Genomic DNA, 22,071 nt, shown 5'->3' with positions numbered 1-22,071 from the left:
GTAGGAGTGTTCTCGCCGCTTCTTTGGGATCTCGTGATTAATGAAATCCTGATGGATTTCGGTGGGGACGGCACGAGCATTATCGCTTAAGCGGACAACGTCGTGCAGCTGGTCCGAGGCATGTTTCTGTCAACGATTAGCGAGATCATGGAAGGGTCACTGAGGAGGTTGTTGCGAAAGACTACCAGAAATGGCTTGAAGTCCAACCCAGGAAAGACGGAGCTGGTGTTCTTTACGCGTAGATATAAAATACCGGAGTTCAGACTCCCGTCCTTGGGCGTGATCACCCAGCGGCTATTGAAGGAGACAAAGGGCCTAGGCATAGTCCTCTATTCGAAACTGTCCTGGAAGAGGAACATCGAAGAAAGAAGCCGTAAGGCACTGTGCGCTTTTGAAGGATGTTCGGTAGACAGTAACCCCAAGATGATTTATTGGATGTTAACGGCCATCATGAGACCAGTACTGACCTATGGATCAATGGTAAGGTGGAGTGCCATAGAGAAGAGAACGCGTGCGTGGGAATTCGAGAAGGTTCAGAGACTGGCTTGCGTCGGGACCCCTGTGTGTCACTGAGGAGGTTGCTGCGACATGCTACCAGAAATGGGTTAAGGATTAACCCAGGGAAGATAGAGCTGGTGCTTTTCACGCGTAGATATAAAATACCGGAATTCAGACTCCCGTCCTTGGACATGGTCACCCTGCGGCTGTCGAAGAAGGCGAAGGGCCTAGACATAGTCCTCAATTCGAAACTGTCCTGGAAGAGGAACATCGACGAAAGAAGCCGTAAGGCACTGTGCGCTTTTTACACCTGCTGGAGGATGTTCGGCACGAAGTGGGTGTAACCCCCAAGATGATTTATTGGATGTATACGGCCATCGTGAGACCAGTACTAACCAATGGAACAATGGTATGGTGAAAAGCCGTAGAGAAGAGGGCGCGCAAGGGAGTTCAAGAAGTTTCGAAACTGGCTTGCGTCGGGGCCCCTGTGACCACGACACAGGCCAGGTCACTAAGGAGGTTGTCGTGATGGGCTACCAGAAATGGGTTGAGGATTATCCCAGGGAAGACGGTGCTTTTCACGCGTAGATATAAAATACCTAAAGTACCTAGGCATAGTCTTCGATTCGAAACTATCCTGGAAGTGGAACATCGTAGAAAGAAGCCATAAGGAACTGTGCGCATTTTACTCCTGCCGGAGAATGTTCTGTAGGAAGTACGGGTTAACCCTCAAGACTATTTAGTGGATGTATACGGTCATCATGAGACCAGTACTGACCTATGAAGCAATGGTATGGTGAAAAACCGTAGAGAGGAGGAACATCGACGAAAGAAGCCGTAGCACACTGTGCTCTTTTTACTCCTGCTGGAGGATGTTCGATAGGAAATGGGGGGTAACCCCCAAGATGATTTATTGGATGTATTAGGCCATCATGAGACCAGTACTGACCTATGGAGCAATGGTATGGTGAAATGCGGTAAAAAAGAGGACGAGTGCGAGGGAGTTTGAGAAGGTCCAGAGACTGGCCTGCGTCGAGGTCACAGGAACCCCCGGAGGCAGGCCTGGAGACGATGATGGATAAGCAGCCCATTGAAGCCTATATTCGGAACTGCACCGCCAAGGTCGCGCTTAGGCTGAGGGAGCTCGGCATGCTGAAGTAGGATGGTTGTGGCCACACTTAGATTCTGGGTGTTATGGATGCGTAGGGTAGACTGAGGAGGATCTCCAACTACCTGGCACGAGTGGCAACTGGAGTGAAGGCATTCGCAAGACGTTTTCCTGGGAGGGATGAATGGAGGGCGAATGCTATACTTGAAGAGGGTGAGACCTCGATCTACACCGATGGCTCCAAGTTGGAGTCAGGAATTGGATTGGGGGTCTATTCTGACGCACTTAATATCGGTATGTCTCTGAGACTGGCGGTCGATATACATTTCTTGACAGCGAGAGACTCTTTGCACTTGCCCTTACTATATATCTTCTGTTGCCGAGACAAGCGATCTCCAGGGATCTTTGCCCCAATATATGTTTCTATCGATCTCTCAAGAGTCTTCAGCATGAAGGATGACAGACTAATAGGGCAAAAATCTTTATCTTTCGTATGGTACGGTTTTCCTGAAATTAGTGAATGAAAATAACCTCCATCCCACTGGTATATATGACATTCTGATACAAGCAGAATATATCTCCCTAAGCTAAGGAGCCAGTCTGTCGGACACAGCTTGTAAATCCGAAACTTTTTTTCGCCCAAAGGATTTTTCACCTCAGACACAATTTTCCTTTTTACCCTGCTATAAATGCATACCAGTGACAATTCCCTCTAGAGCCACTTCGTTCGCTGGAGAGTTTTCCGGGAAATGTGTGTCAACATATTTTCCATGCATTCTCTGACTTCTGAATACATCCCACCATTATGTGTCTCGAGGATAGGATCTTCCTTAGCCTAGAAGCCTCAGATGTATCCTCTAAGGAGCTGCAGAATTCCATCCAGGATTTGTTCACAGCCTTTCTCATCTCGTCCTTGTATTTTCTTAGCTCAGCCCTATAAACGTCCCAATCGTGTGGTGCCCTTGTGGCTTTCGCTCTGTTGAAGAGTTTTCTCCAGTCCTTCCTCAGACCAACCAGCTCTGGGGTCCACCAGGGCGGTCGCTGTTTGCCCCTTGGCTTGGCACTAGGGCATACTGACACAAGCGAGTCATTCAGGGCCTTCGTGATCCGCTTGACCACTTTGTCTATATCCTCCGTAGTTTCGACTTCCTTTTCTAGTCTAAAAGAAATAGTGGTACAGAATTTGTACCGAAATTTATCCCAATCCGCCTTTCTTCTGTTTAGCCGAGGGACCACTACATCAGTATTTTGTCCAAGGCTAAATTAATATAACGATGAACAGAGAAGCTGTGGTCATCCAACACTTTCCTGCTCATTCTTAGCCCAACTAGTTCTGCGGTCCACCATGGCGGTCGCTATTTGCCCTTTGGGTTGGCACTAGGACGCGCGCTAAGTTCGGCCGGGCCGAATCTTATATACCCACCACCGCAGTATCTCTTTTTAGGCAAACAAAGAATATTGAATAAGAATATGCTATTGTGTAATATTTCCGTTCAGCCCCTTGTAGGGGCTCAAAAAACAAAATCGGGGGAGCGGTTTATATGGGAGCTGTATCAAGCTATCGATCGATTCAGATCATATTAGACACATATGTTGAAGGTTATGAGAGAAGCTGTTGTACAAACTTTCTTCCAAATCGTATGAGAATTGCGCCCTCTAGAGGCTCAAGAAGTCAAGATCCCAGATCGGTTTATATGACAGCTATGCCAGATTATGGACCGATTTGAATCTTACTTAGCACAGTTATTGGAATAGATACCAAAACACCACGTGCAAAATTTCAGTCAAATCGGACTAAAATTGCGCTCTCTAAAGGCTCAAGAAGTCAAGACCCAAGATCGGTTTATATGACAGCTATGCCAGATTATGGACCGATTTGAATCTTACTTAGCACAGTTATTGGAATAGATACCAAAACACCACGTGCAAAATTTCAGTCAAATCGGACTAAAATTGCGCTCTCTAAAGGCTCAAGAAGTCAAGACCCAAGATCGGTTTACATGACAGCTATACCAAATTATGAACCGATTTGAATCTTACTTAACACAAGTATTGGAATAGATACCAAAACACCACGTTCAAAATTTCAGTCAAATCGGACGAAAATTGCGCTCTCTAGAGGCTCAAGAAGTCAAGACCCAAGATCGGTTTATATGACAGCTATATCAAAACATGGACCGATTTGGCCCATTTACAATCTCAACCGATCTACACTAATAAGAAGAATTTGTGCGAAATTTCAATTGGCTAGCTTAACTCCTTCGAAAGTGAGCGTGCTTTCGACAGACAGACGGACGGACAGACAGACGGACGGACAGACAGACTGACGGACATGGCTAGATCGACTTAAAATGACTTGACCATCAAGAATATATATACTTTATGGGGTCTCAGATGCATATTTCGAGGTGTCACGAACAGAATGACGAAATAAGTATACCCCCATCCTGTGGTGGAGGGTGTTAAAACTCCCATATGGCATGGAATGGCCTTATGTTTACTGCCTCTACTACATTGTCTGCGTGAATCCATTCTAGACACGCTTGTAACGCCTCCATAGGAGTAATATTAGAACATACAAGCCACCTTAGCGCAGAGGTTACCATGTCCGCCTATGACGCTGAACGCCAGGTTCGAATCCTGGCGAGACCATCATACAATTTTCAGCGGTGGTTATCCCCTCCTAATGCTGGCGACATTTGAGAGGTACTATGCCATGTAAAAACTTCTCCTCAAAAGATATGCGGTACGCCGTTCGAATTCGGCTATAAAAAGTAGGCCGCTTTTCATTGAGCTTAACAAAACTTAAATCGGACTGCACTCATTGATATGTGAGAAGTTTGCCCCTGTTCCTTAGTGGAATGTTCATGGGCAAATTTGCAATTTGCATACAAACCCATCTACCTATGCGACCTGTTGAGCATTTAAAAGCCTCATTCAGCCGATTTAATATCGTCAAAATATTTCCTAATGACGAATATAAAATGACCTTTATGCATTTTTACTTGTTAAGATTAATTTTAATCATTTTGCTCCTATTTATTTCTAAAAATATTTGCACATAACAAATTATGTTTTTTTCAATGTCAACTTTAGAGAGCACCAAAGTGATAACCGCTGCAATAATGAAAAAAAAAAATAATCTGCCGAAAATGGTTTTAAATTATCACCATTTACTATGCTGAATGGCAAAAACGACCTACAACTCGAAAAAAATGTTTTAAGGCTGCTCATTTTAAAGCAACTGTCCGATTTGAAAGAACTAAATCCTAAAAATGGCCGGTTCGAAGTGGCCCTTTTTTATAGCGGGATTTTCCATATTTTTCTTCTCCTTGTCCAGCCTCTACTACATTGGAGGTTTGATGGGACTATACAACTTCTTAGAGTATACTGACGATGAAAGTAGCGAAAATTCCACCGAAACAGCCACAGATCCTTACATGGCCGCCCTGGATGGCGAAGACTTGAAAAGCTTGTCACGTTAGTATCTTAGGGTGAAATATTTAAGAGAAGAGCAGTTTTAAAATTTTTTTTTGGAAATATTTTTTTCAGGTGGCCAAGTAGCCGAAATGACCTTTGAACTACTTATGGATGTAGCTGTTCTTGTTTCTTCAGTCTTCTTGTATGTGGGCCTTAAGAAGGTATGCTAATGGTTCAAGGATAATGATATTTTTCAAAACATAGAGATATTTTCCATCCTTATGTGCTTTTTGTTTACTTGTTTTAGAAATTTCCCAATTTCATTTCCCCTTGGCTAATCATTTCCTTCTTACATGTCGTAGTGGGTAGTGTATGGCTGTTTGTCATTTTTGGGGATGATGATAATTCCTTTATGGAAGAAGCCGTCAACCTTTTCTTAGAAGGCAAGTATTGTTGCAGAGCAGCAAAGGCCAGACTGAATGTCTTTCGAATTTCGAAAAATTAATTTTCTTTAATACTTCCAGTGTTTGTTTCTGCAATGTGGTATCCCATCTACAAACAATACAAAGCAATTCGTAATCCTAAGGAGGAGATACAACCTACTAGCCAATGTAATGCCATCAGGGAATTTGACCATCATAAAACCGCCACAGCACCGCGGGAGGTTTAAAACGAATGGATAAAAAAACAGGCAATCGTATTGAAATTTGATTTGAAACTTTGAAATAAAACCAAAAACAAAAAATCCAAAATTAGCAGAATTGTTAATGGGCATCGATAACAAAAATTAATCTGTCTTCTGACAGCTGTAGCCCTTTGAACTTTATCTCAAGGTAAAGGCTTACATGTCGCTAGAGGCAAGCCCACATAGTCCTGTAATCCTGGAATGTGTAAGGCTTTACCTTGTACCGCAAGCTCTTTTGCTGAACAATTGCCTGGTATGTGTCTGTGGGTGACCGGTCATATCACCCAGGGGATATAACGCCCAAAAACATTTTATAAAATGTTGGGCGTTATTACCGGTCAGCGTGTCTGTGGCCCGGCAATAAGACCTCTGTCTTAAACTCTGGCAGTCTAGAACGGCTTTTGATTAGATAAATACGTTCTTCAGAGATTTAAACGGCTGTCTGAGAAAATGTTCATGCCAACCATCGCACAGTGGAACGGGATCGAAAAAAAAGGTAGAACGACGGGTAGAAATATATCATTGAAATTTTAAATAATTGGAGCTGAGGCGTTAACTAGATGTTGTGCAAAATTTCAAAGCCCCAGGCACCCTTAAAATTTTTCAATATGCCTCTTCGCATGCATTTCAAATTGGCCTTTCGAAAATTTGTTCGGGCTGCCCAAACTCCATTTGTGGTCCGACATCCAAAACCGACCTGGGATCTTGACTTCTTGGGCCTCTAGAGGGCGCAATTCCTATCCGATTTAGCAGAAATTTTGCATAAAGTGTTTTTTTATAATTTCCAACAACTGTGCAAGATGAGGTTGAAATCGGTTCACAAGCTGATATAGCTGCTATATAAACCGATCTCCCGATTAGACTTCTTGAGACACTAGAGGGCGCAATTTTTTTCCAATTTGGTTGACATTTTGCATGAGGTGTTTTGTTTTGACTTTCGACAACTGTGCCAAATATGGTTCAAATCGGTTCATAACCTGATATAGCTGCCATATATACCGATATTGATTCTTGATTTCTGGAGCCACTATCCGATTTAGCTTACATTTAGCATGACGTGTTTTGTTTTGACTTTCGACAACTGTGCCAAATATGGTTCAAATCGGTTCATATCCTGATATAGCTGCCATATAAACCGATCTTAGATCTGCTGCCATTAAAACCGATCTTGGATATTGACTTCTTGAGCCACTAGAGGGCGCAATTATCCTATTCAGTTGAAATTTAGCATGACGTGTTGACTGTGCCAAATATGGTTCAAATCGGTTCATAACCTGATATAGCTGTCATATAAACCGATCTTAACTTTTTTGACCCTATAGAGGGCGCAATTATTATCCGAGTTGGCTGAAATTTTGTACAACAGCCAGATGCTGGTCCCCTATAAACCGATCTCCCTATTATACTTTTTTAGACCCTAAAGGTCGCAATTCTTACTCAATTGGGCTAAAATTTTACACAATGACTTCTACTATGGTCTTCAACATTCAGAAGGGCCGAAAGAGTCTTGCAGATGGCATACGACTTAAGGGAAACTGAATTGGAAGTGTCACAATCAGGAGCTGACAGATGTTCCGCACTATGCAGACGGGCGGTAGGCACGAAATGGGGCCTGAATCCGAGGATAGTGCACTGTCTTTACAGGAAAGTGATTTGACCAAGGCTTACATACGCCTCATTAGTTTGGTGGAATGCGATGGCGAAAAGTGCAAAATACAAATGCAATGCATATTTGCCCATGAACATTCGACTAAGGAACAGAGGCAAACTTCTCACATATCAATGAGTCCTGTCCGATTCAAGTTTAAGCTCAACGATAAGGGGCCTTCATTTTAAAACCGAGTCCGAATGGCGTGCCCCAGCGCGACACCAATTTGGTGAGAAGTTTTTATACCATTTTTTCAAATGGCATAGTTCCTCACAAATGTCACCGGCTATTATACTTATGTTGCACTGTTTCTCTGGAGGCCTCCGTAGGTCAGAGGTAAGTATGTTCGCCCATAACGCTGAGAGCAAGGGTTCGAGACCTGGCGAGATATTTGTTTACAATGTCACCGCTGACAAAATTTTTCTGATGTTCTCGCCAGGATTCCAACCCAAGCTCTCAGCGTTATAGGCAAACATCCTAACCTCTGACCTACGGTGGCCTCCAGAGAAACAGTGCAACGTAAGGATAATACATCAGATTCAGAGAACATGTTGTCTCGCCACAGGCGGAGCAATAAGGACCACGTCCACAAGGGCACTGGAGACTGTACTAGATATCCTACCCATTGACATACAAATTAAGTGTGAGGCAGCCACTGCGGGTAAGAGACTTCAGGCGATGGGAGAATGGATTGAGGATGGGAGCAGCTCATACCATATATATATAATTGAGGTGACTACAGGAAACCTGAAAGGAAGGGAAGAGGTTTCCGATCGGATACCTGAGATGAACCTTGAAGTCGAGTACGAGGCACTGCTGCCATCGGCAGTCTTGGATTGATGGAACCTTAGTATTGCCATCTGGAAGATTATATTACACGGATGGATCAAAGCTAGAGGACAGAGTGGACCTGTGGGTTTACATTGAGAACTCAGGGACTGAGATCTGTTTTAGACTGCCTGACCATAATATGGTCCTGCAGGCTGAGATCCCGTCGATCACGAAATGTGTGAAGTGATGTGGTGCTAACGCGAGGACGTCGAGTGTGAACACCTTTAAGGACAGTAAAATGGTCATAAGGACAATAACAACAAAGACGGTAAGGTCACGAACGGTCTTGTAGTGTAAGATGGAAGTTAACGCCTTCTCTGAGGATGACGCAATTCGCATCGTTTGGGTGCCGGGCCATAACATAATAAGGGGAATGAAAGGGCAGACGATTTGGCGGTGAAGGCCAGAGGACTGCCGTCAATAAACTTGGTTAACCCGAAGCCTTTCGGGTCGACGCAGTCCGAGTAAAGGGAGTAAGCGACGAATGCGCATGCAACACTGTGGAACAGCGAAACGGTCGGTAGGACGGCGAAAATCCTATGGGGGGATCCAGATAGTGAGAAGACGAGGCTATTACTGAAAGGAAGTAAGAAGAATGTCAGTATAGCTATTAGTATCATAACCGGAAACATAGGACTACGAGCTCACTTATGCAAAATCGGTGCGGCAAGTGATAGCATGTGTAGCGCATGCGAGGTAGATGATGAGACGTTGGAGCCTTTCCTTTGTCATTGCCCGTGTTTCGCGTCTAACAGATACCGTCACTTAGGTGGAGACACAATACCAGACATGAACCAACTTAGGGGAGTGGTATTGGAAACAATTAAGTATTTTGTAAGTAGCACGGAATTCCTAACTTAAAATTTTCTTTTTAGCGGTTACTTTATAGTTTTTAGAGCGCACAACAAACCGATTACTGGCTTAGATGTATGTCCATAGTGGCATGGGGCGGATTAATATATGCACCCTCTTGTCAACCTAATCTAGTACCATATATATAAACACATCTTCGGATTAGCTTTCTATTCCTCCTAGAAGAATAAACTTTTGCTTTACTGTCCGTCTGACTCCCTTCGTTGTTATGAGCATTGGTTTCCCTTTCCTATCTCATTCTACCCGCACTGTGGTAGAACTCCATTTATATTCCTTATCTTTTCTTCTCGGGCGAACAAAATGGACCTAAGGTCTGCGAGTGAAACGGCTAGGATTGAGGTTGCCACAAGTAAATCAGCAACCTCGGCAGAGCTGAAAGAAAGGAAAGATCCCACATAAACCCATCTACCGATTTGATCTCTTGAACATTGTAAAGACCTACCCAGCCGACTTGATATCTTCAAAATAACCCATAATGGCGGGTATAAAAGTACAGCACGATTTTTGATTAAAACTCCATGTACACTGGTATAGTCACTTTGCTCTTATTTATTTCAAAAATTTTTTGCACATAACAAATTATGTATTTTCAATGTCAGATTTAGAGGGCACTAAAATGATAACGTCTAGCCGCTGCAATAATGACCCAACTAAGAATCTGCCGAATATGGTTTCAAATTATCAGCACATATTATGCTGAATGACAAAAACGATTTAAAACTTGAAAAAATTCTTTAAGGCTGCTCATTTTAAAGCAATAGCCCGATTTGAAAGAACTAAAACCTAAAAATGGCCGGTTCAAAGTGGCCCTTTTTTATAGCGGGATTTTCCATATTTTTCTTCTCGTTGTCCAGCCTCTATTACATTGGAGGTTTGATGGGACTATACAATTTCATCGAGGACATTTTCGATGATGATGATAACGATAACTCTACAACCACTGATCCTGACATGGCCGCCCCGGATGGCGATGAATTGAAAAGCTTGTCACGTTAGTATCTCAGGGTGAAGTATTTAAAAGAAGAGAAGTTTTAACTTTTTTCCAAATATTTTTACAGGTGTCCAAATAGCCGAATATACCCTTGAACTAGTTATGGATATAACTATACTTGCTGCCTCAATCTTCTTGTATGTGGGCCTTAAGAAGGTATGCTATTGACTCAAGGATAATGCCATCTTTTAGAACTTTGAGATATTTCCCCTCCTTATGTGCTTTCTGTTTTCTTGTTTTAGAAAATTGCCAATTTCATTTCGCCTTGGCTCGTCATTTCCTTCTTGCATGTCGTAGTGGGTAGTGTGTGGCAGTTTGTCATGGAAACGGATGATGACGATTCCTTTATGGAAGAAGCCTTAAACCTTTTCATAGAAGGTAAGTAGTGTTGTAGAGCAGCGAAAGCGAGACTCAATGTCTGTCGAATTGGAAAATTAATTTTCTTTAATTCTTCCAGTGTTTGTTTCTGGCATGTGGTATCCTATCTATAAACAATACAAAGCAATTCGTAATCCTAAAGCCGTGATACAACCTACTCACCAATGTTATGCCACCGGTACATTTGGTTGTCATAAAACCGCCACAGCTCCGATAGAGGTTTAAAACGAGAGGAGAAAACACCTGCAATCATATTGAAATTTGTTGGGGAACTTTCAAATAAAACAAAACAAAAATAAGGAGAAAACTTCCAGAATTATTAATGAATATCTATAACAAAAATAATCTGTCATAAGACATTCATTGCCCTTGGGCCTTATCTGAAGGAAGTAGCTTACATGTTGCTAGAATGGGGCATTTAAAGGCTCAAAAGGTCAATTCGGTTTATATGGGAGACTGTCTATGGAGGTTAGCAGCGATTATATCCTCACTAATGAAAAGGGACCAACATTTAAGATAGACTAATGGGCTTCCCGGACCTCCTGAAATGTCCTACATAATCCAGTTAGCAGCTAACCAGTTTGCAATTGCGCCCCATCATTCCACTAAGGAATAGAGGGCAAACTTTTCGCATATCAGGAGTTTTGGCTGATTCAAGTTTAATCTGAAAAATAACAGATCTTCTATCATAGACGAGCACAAACGGATTGCCGCAGGGTGACATCTCTTCAAAGATAAGTTGTTTTTATATGGCTTGTCAGGTCACAATTGTCGCCAGGATTCGAACCCAATCGTTTAGCGTCTTGGACACACATGCTAACCTCTGCACTAGGGTGGCCTCCAATATTGATACAGTTAAGCAATCGGCATTCTATTTCATATTTCACTTATTGGGATCAAAAGAAAAGGCATATGTTTCCTACAAATCCTTTGGATTTCAAAGACACTCTAATGAAGGCATACACCTATGTGTGAAAGTACATTCATTTGTCTATTTGCTGAAGACTAAAGTTTACTTTTGGTTTTGTTAGTATGTATTAAAAGGCTTTTAATTCGATAAATTACTAAATTTTTTTTTTAATTATTTTTATTCTAATTTATGATATTAATCTCTGGTTAATTCTAAAAACAATAATCTCAAATTAATGGCATCATCATTCCACTATCTGCCACTTCGATGACTAATGACCCATTTCTGTGGGATTATCGGTTTCTGTTGGGGTATTATCATCGGTTTTTTGTGGATACGCCTCACCATCAGCAGATGGTTCTTTTGTTGGGCAGGCATCATAATCGTCACCTGGATTGACTGTAGTTTTACGTAACTCTTGATAGAGGCTAAATATGGGATACCAAATAATAACTTGAATAGCTGGAATGAGAATAATGAAAATGATTCAAAGTTTATTAACTTTAAAGAGATAAAAATGAAATAGATTTGTTTTGGGTTTTTGAAACAGCTTAGGTAAAAATATGAAAGTTTAATCTGGAGACGAGTTTGATAGTTTTTGTGTAAAAAATTATTTAATAAAATCATCCATAATACATATCAAAAACAAGTAAAAGCGCGCTACGTTCGGCCGGACCGAATCTTGGAAACCCACCACCATGGATTCTGCAAAAATATGGGAGCTATACCTGGTTGTAGACCGATTTGGACCGTACTTGGTTTGGGAGTCATAACAGAACACTATGTGCAAAATGTTGAGGCTTCCAGGGGCTCAGGAAGTCAAATCGGGAAATCGGTTTATATGGGAGCTATATCAGCTTCTTAACCAATTTAAACCGTACTTAACACAGTTTGTTGGAAGCCATAACAGAACACCGCATTCAAAATTTCAGCTAAAATGGATGAGAATTGAGGCTTCCAGGGGCTCAAGAAGTCAAATCGAGAGATCGGTTTACATGGGAGGTATATCAGGTTTATGACTGATTCGGACCGTACTTAGCACAGTTGTTGGAAGTCTTAACAGAACACTACGTGCAAAATTTAAGTCAAATCGGATGAAAATTGAGGCTTCCAGGGGCTCAAGAAGTCAAATCGGAAGATGGGTTTATATGGGAGCTATATCAAATTCCTGACCGATTCGGACCGTACTTGATAAATTTATTGGAAGCCGTAACAGAACGCTATGTGCAAAATTTCAGCCAAATCGCATGTAAATTGAGGCTTCCAGGGGCTCATGAAATCAAATCGGGAAATCGGTTTATATGGGAGCTATATCAGGTTATAGACCGATTTGAACTGTACTTGGCGCAGTTATTGGAAGTCATAACAGAGCGCCACATTCAAAATTTCAGCCAAATCGCTTGTAAATTGAGGCTTCCAGGGGCTCAAGAAGTCAAATAGGGAGATCTGTTTATATCGGAGCTATATCAGGTTATAGACCGATTTGAACCGTATTTGGCACAGTTATTTGAAGTCATAACAGAACACTATGAGCAAACTTTCAGCAAAATCGGATAAAAATTGAGACTTTCAGGGGCACAAGAAATCAAATTGGAAGATGGGTTTATATGGGAGCTATATCAGGTTCGTGACCAATTCGAACCGTACTTAACACAGTTGTTGAAAGCCAGGATACTATGTGCAAAATTTCAGCCAAATCGCATGTAAATTGAGGCTTCCAGGGGCTCAAGAAGTCAAATCGGGAGATCAGTTTATATGGGGCTATATCAGGTTATAGACCGATTTGGACCGTACTTGACACAGTTATTAGAAGTCTTCACAAAACACTACGTGCAAAATTTAAGCCAAATCGGATGAAAATTTAAGCTTCCAGGGGCTCAAGTCGTCAAATCGGGAGATCGGTTTATATGGGAGCTATATCAGGTTTATCAGGTTATAGACCGATTTATGCCTTACTTGGCACAGTTCTTGGAAGTCGATATAGAACACTACATGAAAAAGTTCAGGTAAATAAAAAAAAATTGCAGCATCCTGGGGCTCAAGGAATACAATCTGGAAATCGGTTTATATGGGAGCTATATCAGGTTTATATGGGAGCTATAACAAGTTATAGACCGGACCGTACTTGGCACAGCTGTTGAAAGTCATAAGGGAACACTATGTGTAAAATTTCAGCCCAATCGGGTGAAAATTGAGGATTCCAGGGGCTCAAGAAATCAACTCGCGAGATTGGTTTATATGCGAGCTATATCAGGTTCTTGACCGATTTGGATCGTACTTGGCACAGTTGTTGGAAGTCAATGCAGAACATCAAACGTAAAAGTTCAGACAAATCTGAACCGATATGGGCCATTTGGGATCCCCATAACCTACATCAATATTAAGTATCTGTGAAAATTTCAAGCCTTGTACAACCGAGCAGATAAAGAACATGGAGAAAGTTGGGAACCACAACTTTGAGATAGTCAGTAACTTTATCTACCTCGGCACCGTCGTAACCGAAACGAATGACACCAGTTTTGAGATAAAGCGAAGAATAATACTGGCAAACAGATGCTACTTTGGACTAAGTAAGCAGTTTAGAAACAAGGCCACCTCTCGACAGACGAAGACTACACTTTACAAGACACTGATACTACCCGTGCTGTTATATGGTTCTGAAGCATGGGTACTTGTGAAGGCGGATGAGGCAGTGCTAGGAGTGTTTGAGAGAAAAATTCTTCGTAAAATATATGGACCAGTTTGCGTTAACGGAGAATATAGGCGACGTATGAACCACGAGCTGTATGAGCTGTATGACGACGATAGCATAGTTACACGCATCAAAATACAACGGCTGCGTTGGCTAGGTCATGTTGTCAGAATGGATGAAGAAGCTCCAGCAAAGAAGTCCTTTGAGGGCAAACACGGTGGTACACGCACACCGGGAAGACCAAAAGTCCGATGGAAAGATCAAGTTGTGAGATTTTAGAATGAGCGCAGAAGATCGAGGCGCTTGGAACGCTATTCTACGTTCGGCTAGTGGAAGAAATATTCTGTCATAGCCAATTAAAATAAAAGTAAGTAAGGAAAATTTCAAGCGGCTAGCTTTACGCGTTCGGCCGCTATCGTGATTTCGACAGACTGACGGACGGATGGACAGGGCTAGTTCGACTCTGAATGTCGAGATGATCAAGAATATATATACTTTATGGGATCCTAGATCAATATTTCGAGGTGATACAAACGGAATGACTAGATTAGTATACCCCCCATTATATGGTGGTGCGTACAAAAATTGAAGTTGAACCTGGAGACGAGTTTGATGGTTTTAATGTACAAAAATTATTTAATAAAATCATACATAATACCTATAAAAAAACAAACACAAACGATTTCAAATCGGTTTAAAATAGTGTTACACTGACGGCCAAGGTGGTCCACATAACTGGTTGGTCTGAGAACCGGTTGCAGATGACTTTCAATATGGCAAAAACCACAATGGACTGGGACATCTACAAAGCTGAGTTCAGAACATACAACGAAAAGCTGGAAAATATTAAAAACAAATCCTTTACAAAGATACATCCGAGGCCTCTAGGTTACGTAAGATCCTTTACTCCACACTTATTACAGTAAAGTAAATTCCAAAGTCGGAGAATGCATGGACACTAGGGAAGTGTTGGATGACCACATATATCTTCTCTGATCATCGTTACAATGGCTTCAACCTTGGATAAAATACTACAGCAGTGGTCCCTCGACAAAGATTGTGGCCGGCAATTACTAGAAAACCTGTTATGTCCAAGCGGATCACGAAAGGCCTGAATAACTCGCTTAAAGGTCAAACGGCGACCGCCATGGTGGACCGAAGAACTGATTGTTCTTAGCAGGGGTTGCTGAAAACTCTTCAATATGGCGAAAGGCACAATGGTCCCACACAACTGGGACAGCTGAAAAAGGCGTCGAAAAATCCCGCAGGATACGTCTAAGGTCTCTAGGCTAAGGAACATCCTATCCTCGAAACTTATTACTATCAGAAGCCAGAGAATATATGGACAATAACTAGTGAGTACACATTGGGACTACTCATCGATACACATTTGCCCGGAGGGTAACTACTTATTGATACACATTTGCTTGAAGGGTTAAGTTAGGTTGAAAAGAGGTTGCGGATATTAATCCGCCCCATGCCACTATGGACATACACCTAAGCCAATAATCGACTTGTTGTGCTCTCTAAATACTAAAAAAAGTAACCTCGAAAGAGAAAATCTTAGTTTGGTATTCCATGCTACTTACAAAATCCCTAATTGTTGTTCATGCCCCGCCCCTAAGTTGGATCATGTCTAGTATTGTGTCTCCACCTAAGTGCCGGAATCTGTTAGCCGCAAAAGCCAGGCAATGATATAAAAAATTTATCCCAACTTCTCATCATCTTCCCCGCATGCCCTACACATGCTATCACTTGCCGCACCGATTTTACATACGTAACTCGACTGCAAATTTTATACCGGTAAAGATGGTTCACCACTCGTTAGTTTCACTGCTCTCATGTTTTGAATCGCAGAGCATGGGCAGACCAAATATACAATAGATTGGGGGCAATGATAACAGTTGGACGGTGTGTGCCATTAACTTATACTTTATGGGGTTGTTGTAGCCACTTTTGTATGTGGAGATGACGATCCTCGTCAAGCTCCTGAAGGTGAGCAAGCTCCTTCCGGTGAAAGGAACAATCGCCGCCGCAGGCCGTGGGTTATGTAAAGGCGCCACAAACTCGCCTTGTCATGTCGAGCATCATAGGCACCCAGTATTTATACAAGAGCCGTTGCTGCCCGGACTTTCACTGAGACTCTCCGCTCTATACCGCTGAGTGCCCCCGACTGCAATTGCAGTTACTTCATATACAACATTCCACTATCCGCAAAATGTGGAGTTGTTGGGAGTTTTTATGGGGTTTTAGACCGCGTGTCATGCATTTTGTATATACTGCAGTTGTCTGACCTATAATGCTATATGGTGTTGTAGTCTGGTGGACGGCGCTTCAAAAGTCCACCTACTGTTGAATATTTAACCGGATTAAAAGGATGGCTTGTTGGTGCAACCGAACTGAGGACGACACCATCTGATGAATTGAATTAAATGCTACATCTTACGCCTCTGGACATTGTGGCTATACCAATTGCTTCTACCACTGCTGTGAGGCTAAGGGAGCTTTCTCTTTGGTCATGTAGCGGCTACGGACTCTGTGTTATCCTTGATATAGTATTCGATGTTCCAGGCAGTGTGGATCACACCCTACTTGAGCCACTTTTTGATAAAAACTACTGTACCAGTATTCCTGATAGAACCGATTGGAACTACAATATCCCTGGTAATAGAAGTTACATAGACTTATATATGGATGGTTCAAAGATAGACGACCAGGAGGGCGTTGGGGTGTACTCGAAAGATCTAGAACTAGTCATATCGAAAAGGTTATCCGACCACTGCAGTGTGTATTAAACGGAGATCCTTGCAATTAAGGAAGTGGTTGGGCTAAGGTATAATTTCATAACGACCGTTGGCATAAATATCTTCTCAGACCGCCAGGTAACCATTAAATCCCTGGAGAACGTATTTCTGAACACAAAAACCACCCTCGACTGTCGCAGATCTCTCAACGAGATGACTGATAGGTTCAAATTTCACCTGTTCTGGGTACCGGGCCACAGGGAGATCCCAGGGAATTCTAAAGCAGACGAGCTTGAAACTACCCTTCACATTCCAGAGAAACTAGAATCTGTGGGTATGCCTCTACCGACATGTAAGCTAAGTTTTCAGGACCAAGCGCGAAGGACCAACACATGATAGTGATCACAAAGGGGGGGCTGTGAGCACTCCAAAACTATGGGGCCTATTCTAGACTTGAAGAGATCTACCGCTTTGCTATCATTGGCTAGAACAGACGTCTCAGTCCTTGTATCCATCATGACGGGTCACTTTCTAATCGGAAGACATGCTAACAGACTGAAGGTTGCCAGCAACGACTTTTGCAGAAGCTGTGAGGACATCGAAGAAGAAGGGACTATAGAAGACCTTTTGTGTGTGTGTATCGCACTAGCAGTCAGAAGGAATTACACTTTAGGTTCTCATTTCTTTGAGAACCTATCTGATTTAGGGAATGTGACCATTTCCAAGTAATTGGGCTTTTTAAAGCGATCTGGATGGTTCAACGGTAGGAACTGGAAGGCATTTTCCTTCTTCTGTTCCTGTGGTATTACAATGGACGAAAACGTCTAAGTGAGTCTGATGACAGACTGCCACTTAAACCTAACCTAACCTAACCTGTGGACGCTCCCAGTAGCTCACAGCTAAGCTTCTCTTGACATCTATGGGCACCACACTGATTGGAGCTCAAAGTTGCAGCCTGTGCGTTGCTCACAACTATCCCAAGCCGGTGGGTCTTAAACCAATATTTCAAGGTGTTCAAAGGGTTTGATTAGATTAGAATACCCACATCCTATGATGGTGGATCTCATAGCATGTCTTTCAACTCTATACTCACCAACTGAAACTAGAGATTGTAAAAGGGTTTCCTGGTTTGGTATCAATTTCAACAAATTCAAGACAACACATATAGCCACAACAAAGACCCAAGGGGCAACAAAGGTATGATGTCTCTGCAAAGAACAACAATTAGAAAGGATACTTAAATTTTAGATGCTATTAAAGATAAGAAAAATTTTTAAGGCCATACTCGTACTTACCCTCTTAATGCCTATTATCAAGAATACAGAAGCAATGAATATTGCCACATTTGAAATGGTGTCTATAGCCATTGATGCAACATCGCTTTCTAAATTAAGAAAACAGAAGAATGTGATCAAAAAATGATATTTGCTTAATATTTATCGAAAGTTTTTAATATAAGAGGTTAATGTCTTCACATTTAAAATGGAAATCCGCTAAAGTTCATAAAAGCAGAACATCCCATTAAAGAACAACACGGATAATTTTTTCTTACCAATGAGTGCTGCCCAGTCCAAGATTTAGTTCAAATGATAAGGAACCGCCCCTGTTCCTTAGTGGAATGTTCATGGGCAACATTTGCCTTTTTTATTTGATAAGGAACCTCCTTTTTAGGGCCGAATTCGAGCAGAGTGACGTTGAGCCACACATGCTTAGTATCCATTGTCGAAGTTTAGGTTAAATTACATTATAAATAACCTGCAGCTCCTCTTCCGTATGACATTAACCTCTCCATTCCGTATTCTTTGCTATTCCATCACTTACCTGTAACAAACCACATTGTCCCATCAGATTTTTTAACGGGTCGATTTAGATTTTTCACATCTATCACTAGGAAGAAACACGAAAAAATACTGCCAAAGAAAGTTAAAACTGCACTGAAGTAGGCAATAATGTTGCACAACGTAATGTTAACCATAATGCCGTTTTAACAACGTCTACAACTAAAGGAACAACTTGTGGCGAAGAAACTTAACTGTCTACTGCCAAATGCCAACTGAAGCTTGTGAATACAAAATTTCATGGCTGCCTGATAACTCAGCTAAGTAGGCACAAATATAAACGCACGCTTAAAGTAGCGCTATTGCCTTAAAGGTGAGGAAACATTGTTTTGGGCAAAACAATTGAAGTAACTGCTATTTTAGGGCATAGTAGTCGATTGACACCTTTTTTTCAAATTCTAAAACACTGTTAACATTTTTACAATATTTTGAAAGAAAGTTACTGGCAGAGAAATGAAATGAAGAAACAGTTTACCATGTAAATCATTTGGAGAAAAAAAATTATGGAACTAGTAAGTACACTTAGCAAAAACAGTATCGTATTGTGGAGTTTGGATTGAGTTAAAGTTGGATACCCACCACGGGTATATATGTAAACCACCTTTCGTCATAATCAGGTCAGGATAACTTAAGCACCCAAATTCGGCACGGGCATTGAGTGGTCTAATATGGTTGCCCAAAAAGTAATTGCGGATTTTTTATATAGTCGGCGTTGACAAATTTTTTCACAGCTTGTGACCCTGTAATTGCATTCTTTCTTCTGTCAGTTATCAGCTGTTACTTTTAGCTTGCTTTAGGAAAAAAGTGTAAAAAAAGTATATTTGATTAAAGATCATTCTAAGTTTTATTAAAAATGCATTTACTTTCTTTTAAAAAATCCGCAATTAGTTTTTGGGCAACCCAATATATGACACTATTCAATTTTGTAGGTCGGGTATCAGGAGGCTTAAAATAACTAACTGTTTTAAATTTCAGCGAATTCGTTTAAAAACGTAAAGCTTTTAGGCCTTCAGACCCTTTATCGGGAGATCGGTCTGTATGGCAGCTACATCTAAATATAGTCCAATCTGAACTATATTTAAGTCAGATGTCGGAAGGCTTAAGATAACCCTTAGTTTTAAATTTCAACAAAATCAGATAATAAATGAAGCTTTTATGGGCATTAGACCCATTATTGGGAGATCGGTCTATATGACAGCTATATCTAAATATGGACCGATCTAAACCATATTTGGGTTAGTTGTCGGGAAGCCTTGAACTACTCGCTGTTTCAAATTTCAGCAAAATCGGATGAAAATCAAAGTTTTTATGGGCATTAGACCCTTTATCGGAAAATATGGTCTGATTTGGCCCGTTCAAAAACTTAACCAGCGTGCATCAAAAAGACATATATTTGCCAAATTTCAGCACAATATCTCAATTTTTGAAGGCTGTAGAGTGATTACAACAGACGGACGGGCGGGCGGGCAGACACACGTACATCGTTAAATCGTCTCAGAATTTTACGACGATCCGAAATATATATATATATATATTGGAAACACACCACCATGGGTCGCATTTGTCGAGTTCTTTTCCCGGTATCTCTTTTTAGGCAATCAAAGGATAAAAGAATTGCTATGCTATTGAAGCTATTGGGTTGCCCAAAAAGTAATTGCGGATTTTTTAAAAGAAAGTAAATGCATTTTTAATAAAACTTAGAATAAACTTTAATCAAACATACTTTTTTTACACTTTTTTTCTAAAGCAAGCTAAAAGTAACAGCTGATAACTGACAGAAAAAAGAATGCAATTACAGAGTCACATCCGCAATTACTTTTTGGGCAACCCAATATATCAAGTTATGGTTCATTTCGGACCATAATTGAATTTAATATTGGAGACCATTGCAGAAGTCATTGTATTAAATTTCAGCCAAATCTAGAAAGAATTGCGGTTTATAGGAGAGCTGTATCAGGCTATAGACAGATTCGGACCATATTCGACACGTATGTGAAGGTCATGGTAGAAGCTATTGTATAAAATTTTACCCAAATCGGATAATAATTGCGCCCTTTAGAGGCTCAAGAAGTCAAGATCCTAGATCGGTTTGTATGGCAGCTATATCAGGTTATGAACCAATTTGAACCATATTTAGAATAGTTGTTGGAAGTCATAACATAACACCTCATGCAAATTTTCAGCAAAATCGGATAATAATTGCGCCCTCTAGTGGCTCAAGACACACAGATTAAATGTGAGGCAGCCACTGCGGCTATGAGACATAAGGCGATGGGAGAATGGATTGAGGATGGGAGCAGCTCATACCATCGCGGTATAATCGAGGCGACGATATGAAACCTGGAAGGAAGGGAAGAAGTTTCCGATCGGATGCCTGAGATGAACCTTGAAGTCGAGTGCGAGGCATTGCTGACATTGGCACAGTCTTGGATTGACGGAACCCTAGTATTGCCATCTGGAAGATCATGCCCCACAGAAAGATCAAAGCTGAAGGACCTGGGGCCTGGTGGTCTACATTGGGAACCCAGGAATTGAGATCTGTTTTCGACCGCCTCACCATATACGGCCCTACAGGCAGTGATCAGGGTGATCACGGAAGAATGCGTGAGGATGTGTGGTGTTAACGCGAGAACGTCGAGTATGAAAATCTTTTAGGACTGTAAACTGGTCATCAGGGCAATAACAACCAGGACGGCAAGGTCACGAACAGTCTTGGAGCGTAAGATGGAGATTAGTGACTTCTCTGAGGATGGCACGATCCGCATCGTTTGGGTGCCGGGCCATAACGAAATAAGGTGAAATGAAAGGGCAGACGATTTGGGGGTGAAGGCCAGAGGACTGCCGTCAATTAACTTCCTTAACCCGAAGCCTTTCGGGTCGACGCAGTCCGAGTTAAGGGAGTGGGCGACGAATGCGCATGCAACATTGTGGAACAGCGAAACGGTCGGTAGGACGGCGAAAATCCTATGAGTAGATCCAGATCGTGATATCATAACAGGACGCATAGGACTACGAGCTCACTTAAGACCATTCAACATTCAACTCATTAATGGTCCGATTCAGACTATAACTTAATATTTGCATAATGTTGCCTAAAAAGATATGCCGCACAAAGAACCCGACAAATGCGATCCATGATGGAGAGTATATAAGATTGGGACAGGGTTCATCTCATTTTCATACCTTACACCACTACTGTGGTACAGGGTATTATAACTTACAGCATTTGTTTGTAACACCCAAAAGGAAGTACAAAGTACAGGTCGCAGTTTTCATCCGATCGTCTTCAAATTTGGTTCTGACATGGTTTTCGGCCTAAGGAGGAAACCTATTGAAATTGGAAATAATCGGTTCAGATTTGGATATTGCTCCCATATATACAATATATTCGTACGATTTGCAGTAATAATGCAATAAAATAGTCATTCATTAACCGATTCTCTCGAAATTTGGCA

At 41.5% G+C, this 22,071-nt stretch overlaps 3 protein-coding genes across 4 annotated transcripts in view; 2 read left to right on the top strand and 1 right to left on the bottom strand.

Moving 5' to 3' along the window:
- LOC106090968 (uncharacterized) overlaps positions 1-5,778 on the top strand; it is a 44,469-nt gene extending 38,691 nt beyond the window's left edge. For both annotated transcript variants that reach the window (XM_059370628.1, XM_059370629.1), the window contains exons 2-5: positions 4,703-5,086; positions 5,159-5,247; positions 5,334-5,469; positions 5,551-5,778. In XM_059370628.1, coding sequence (XP_059226611.1) covers positions 4,882-5,086; positions 5,159-5,247; positions 5,334-5,469; positions 5,551-5,696 — 576 coding nt within the window. In that variant the 5' untranslated portion in view covers positions 4,703-4,881 and the 3' untranslated portion in view covers positions 5,697-5,778. The remainder of the gene's footprint in view (positions 1-4,702; positions 5,087-5,158; positions 5,248-5,333; positions 5,470-5,550) is intronic.
- A 4,161-nt stretch (positions 5,779-9,939) lies between these two features.
- LOC106090976 (uncharacterized) lies at positions 9,940-10,657 on the top strand. Its single transcript, XM_013257347.2, has 4 exons — positions 9,940-10,054; positions 10,122-10,210; positions 10,297-10,432; positions 10,512-10,657. Exons 1-4 carry the CDS (start codon positions 9,940-9,942, stop codon positions 10,655-10,657), a joined length of 486 nt encoding a protein of 161 aa, XP_013112801.2.
- An 891-nt stretch (positions 10,658-11,548) lies between these two features.
- Positions 11,549-18,158, bottom strand: LOC106090967 (uncharacterized). Its single transcript, XM_059370436.1, has 3 exons — positions 18,074-18,158; positions 17,872-17,986; positions 11,549-11,804 (listed from the first exon to the last, which is right to left on the bottom strand). The coding sequence occupies exons 1-3, from the start codon at positions 18,143-18,145 to the stop codon at positions 11,614-11,616; spliced, it is 378 nt and encodes a 125-aa protein (XP_059226419.1). The 5' UTR covers positions 18,146-18,158; the 3' UTR covers positions 11,549-11,613.
- Between the last annotated feature and the right edge of the window lie 3,913 nt (positions 18,159-22,071).

This window comes from Stomoxys calcitrans, chromosome 5, assembly GCF_963082655.1.
Source record: "Stomoxys calcitrans chromosome 5, idStoCalc2.1, whole genome shotgun sequence".
NCBI classification, from domain to species: Eukaryota; Metazoa; Arthropoda; class Insecta; order Diptera; family Muscidae; genus Stomoxys; species Stomoxys calcitrans.
Note: the sequence above shows the minus strand (reverse complement) of the source record. Positions and strands in the feature narration are given on the sequence as shown.

What these genes read in the sequence shown, in the direction of transcription:
- LOC106090976 (XM_013257347.2), top strand. Translation starts at nt 9,940, where the DNA reads ATGGGACTATACAATTTCATCGAGGACATTTTCGATGATGATGATAAC. An exon ending in TGAATTGAAAAGCTTGTCAC is followed by an intron (nt 10,055 to 10,121) that starts GTTAGTATCTCA and finishes ATATTTTTACAG; the next exon opens with GTGTCCAAATAGCCGAATAT. An exon ending in TGTATGTGGGCCTTAAGAAG is followed by an intron (nt 10,211 to 10,296) that starts GTATGCTATTGA and finishes TTCTTGTTTTAG; the next exon opens with AAAATTGCCAATTTCATTTC.
- LOC106090967 (XM_059370436.1), bottom strand. Translation starts at nt 18,145, where the DNA reads ATGGCTATAGACACCATTTCAAATGTGGCAATATTCATTGCTTCTGTA. An exon ending in TGATAATAGGCATTAAGAGG is followed by an intron (nt 17,987 to 18,073) that starts GTAAGTACGAGT and finishes TGTTCTTTGCAG; the next exon opens with AGACATCATACCTTTGTTGC. An exon ending in ACAATCTCTAGTTTCAGTTG is followed by an intron (nt 11,805 to 17,871) that starts GTGAGTATAGAG and finishes TTCTCATTCCAG; the next exon opens with CTATTCAAGTTATTATTTGG.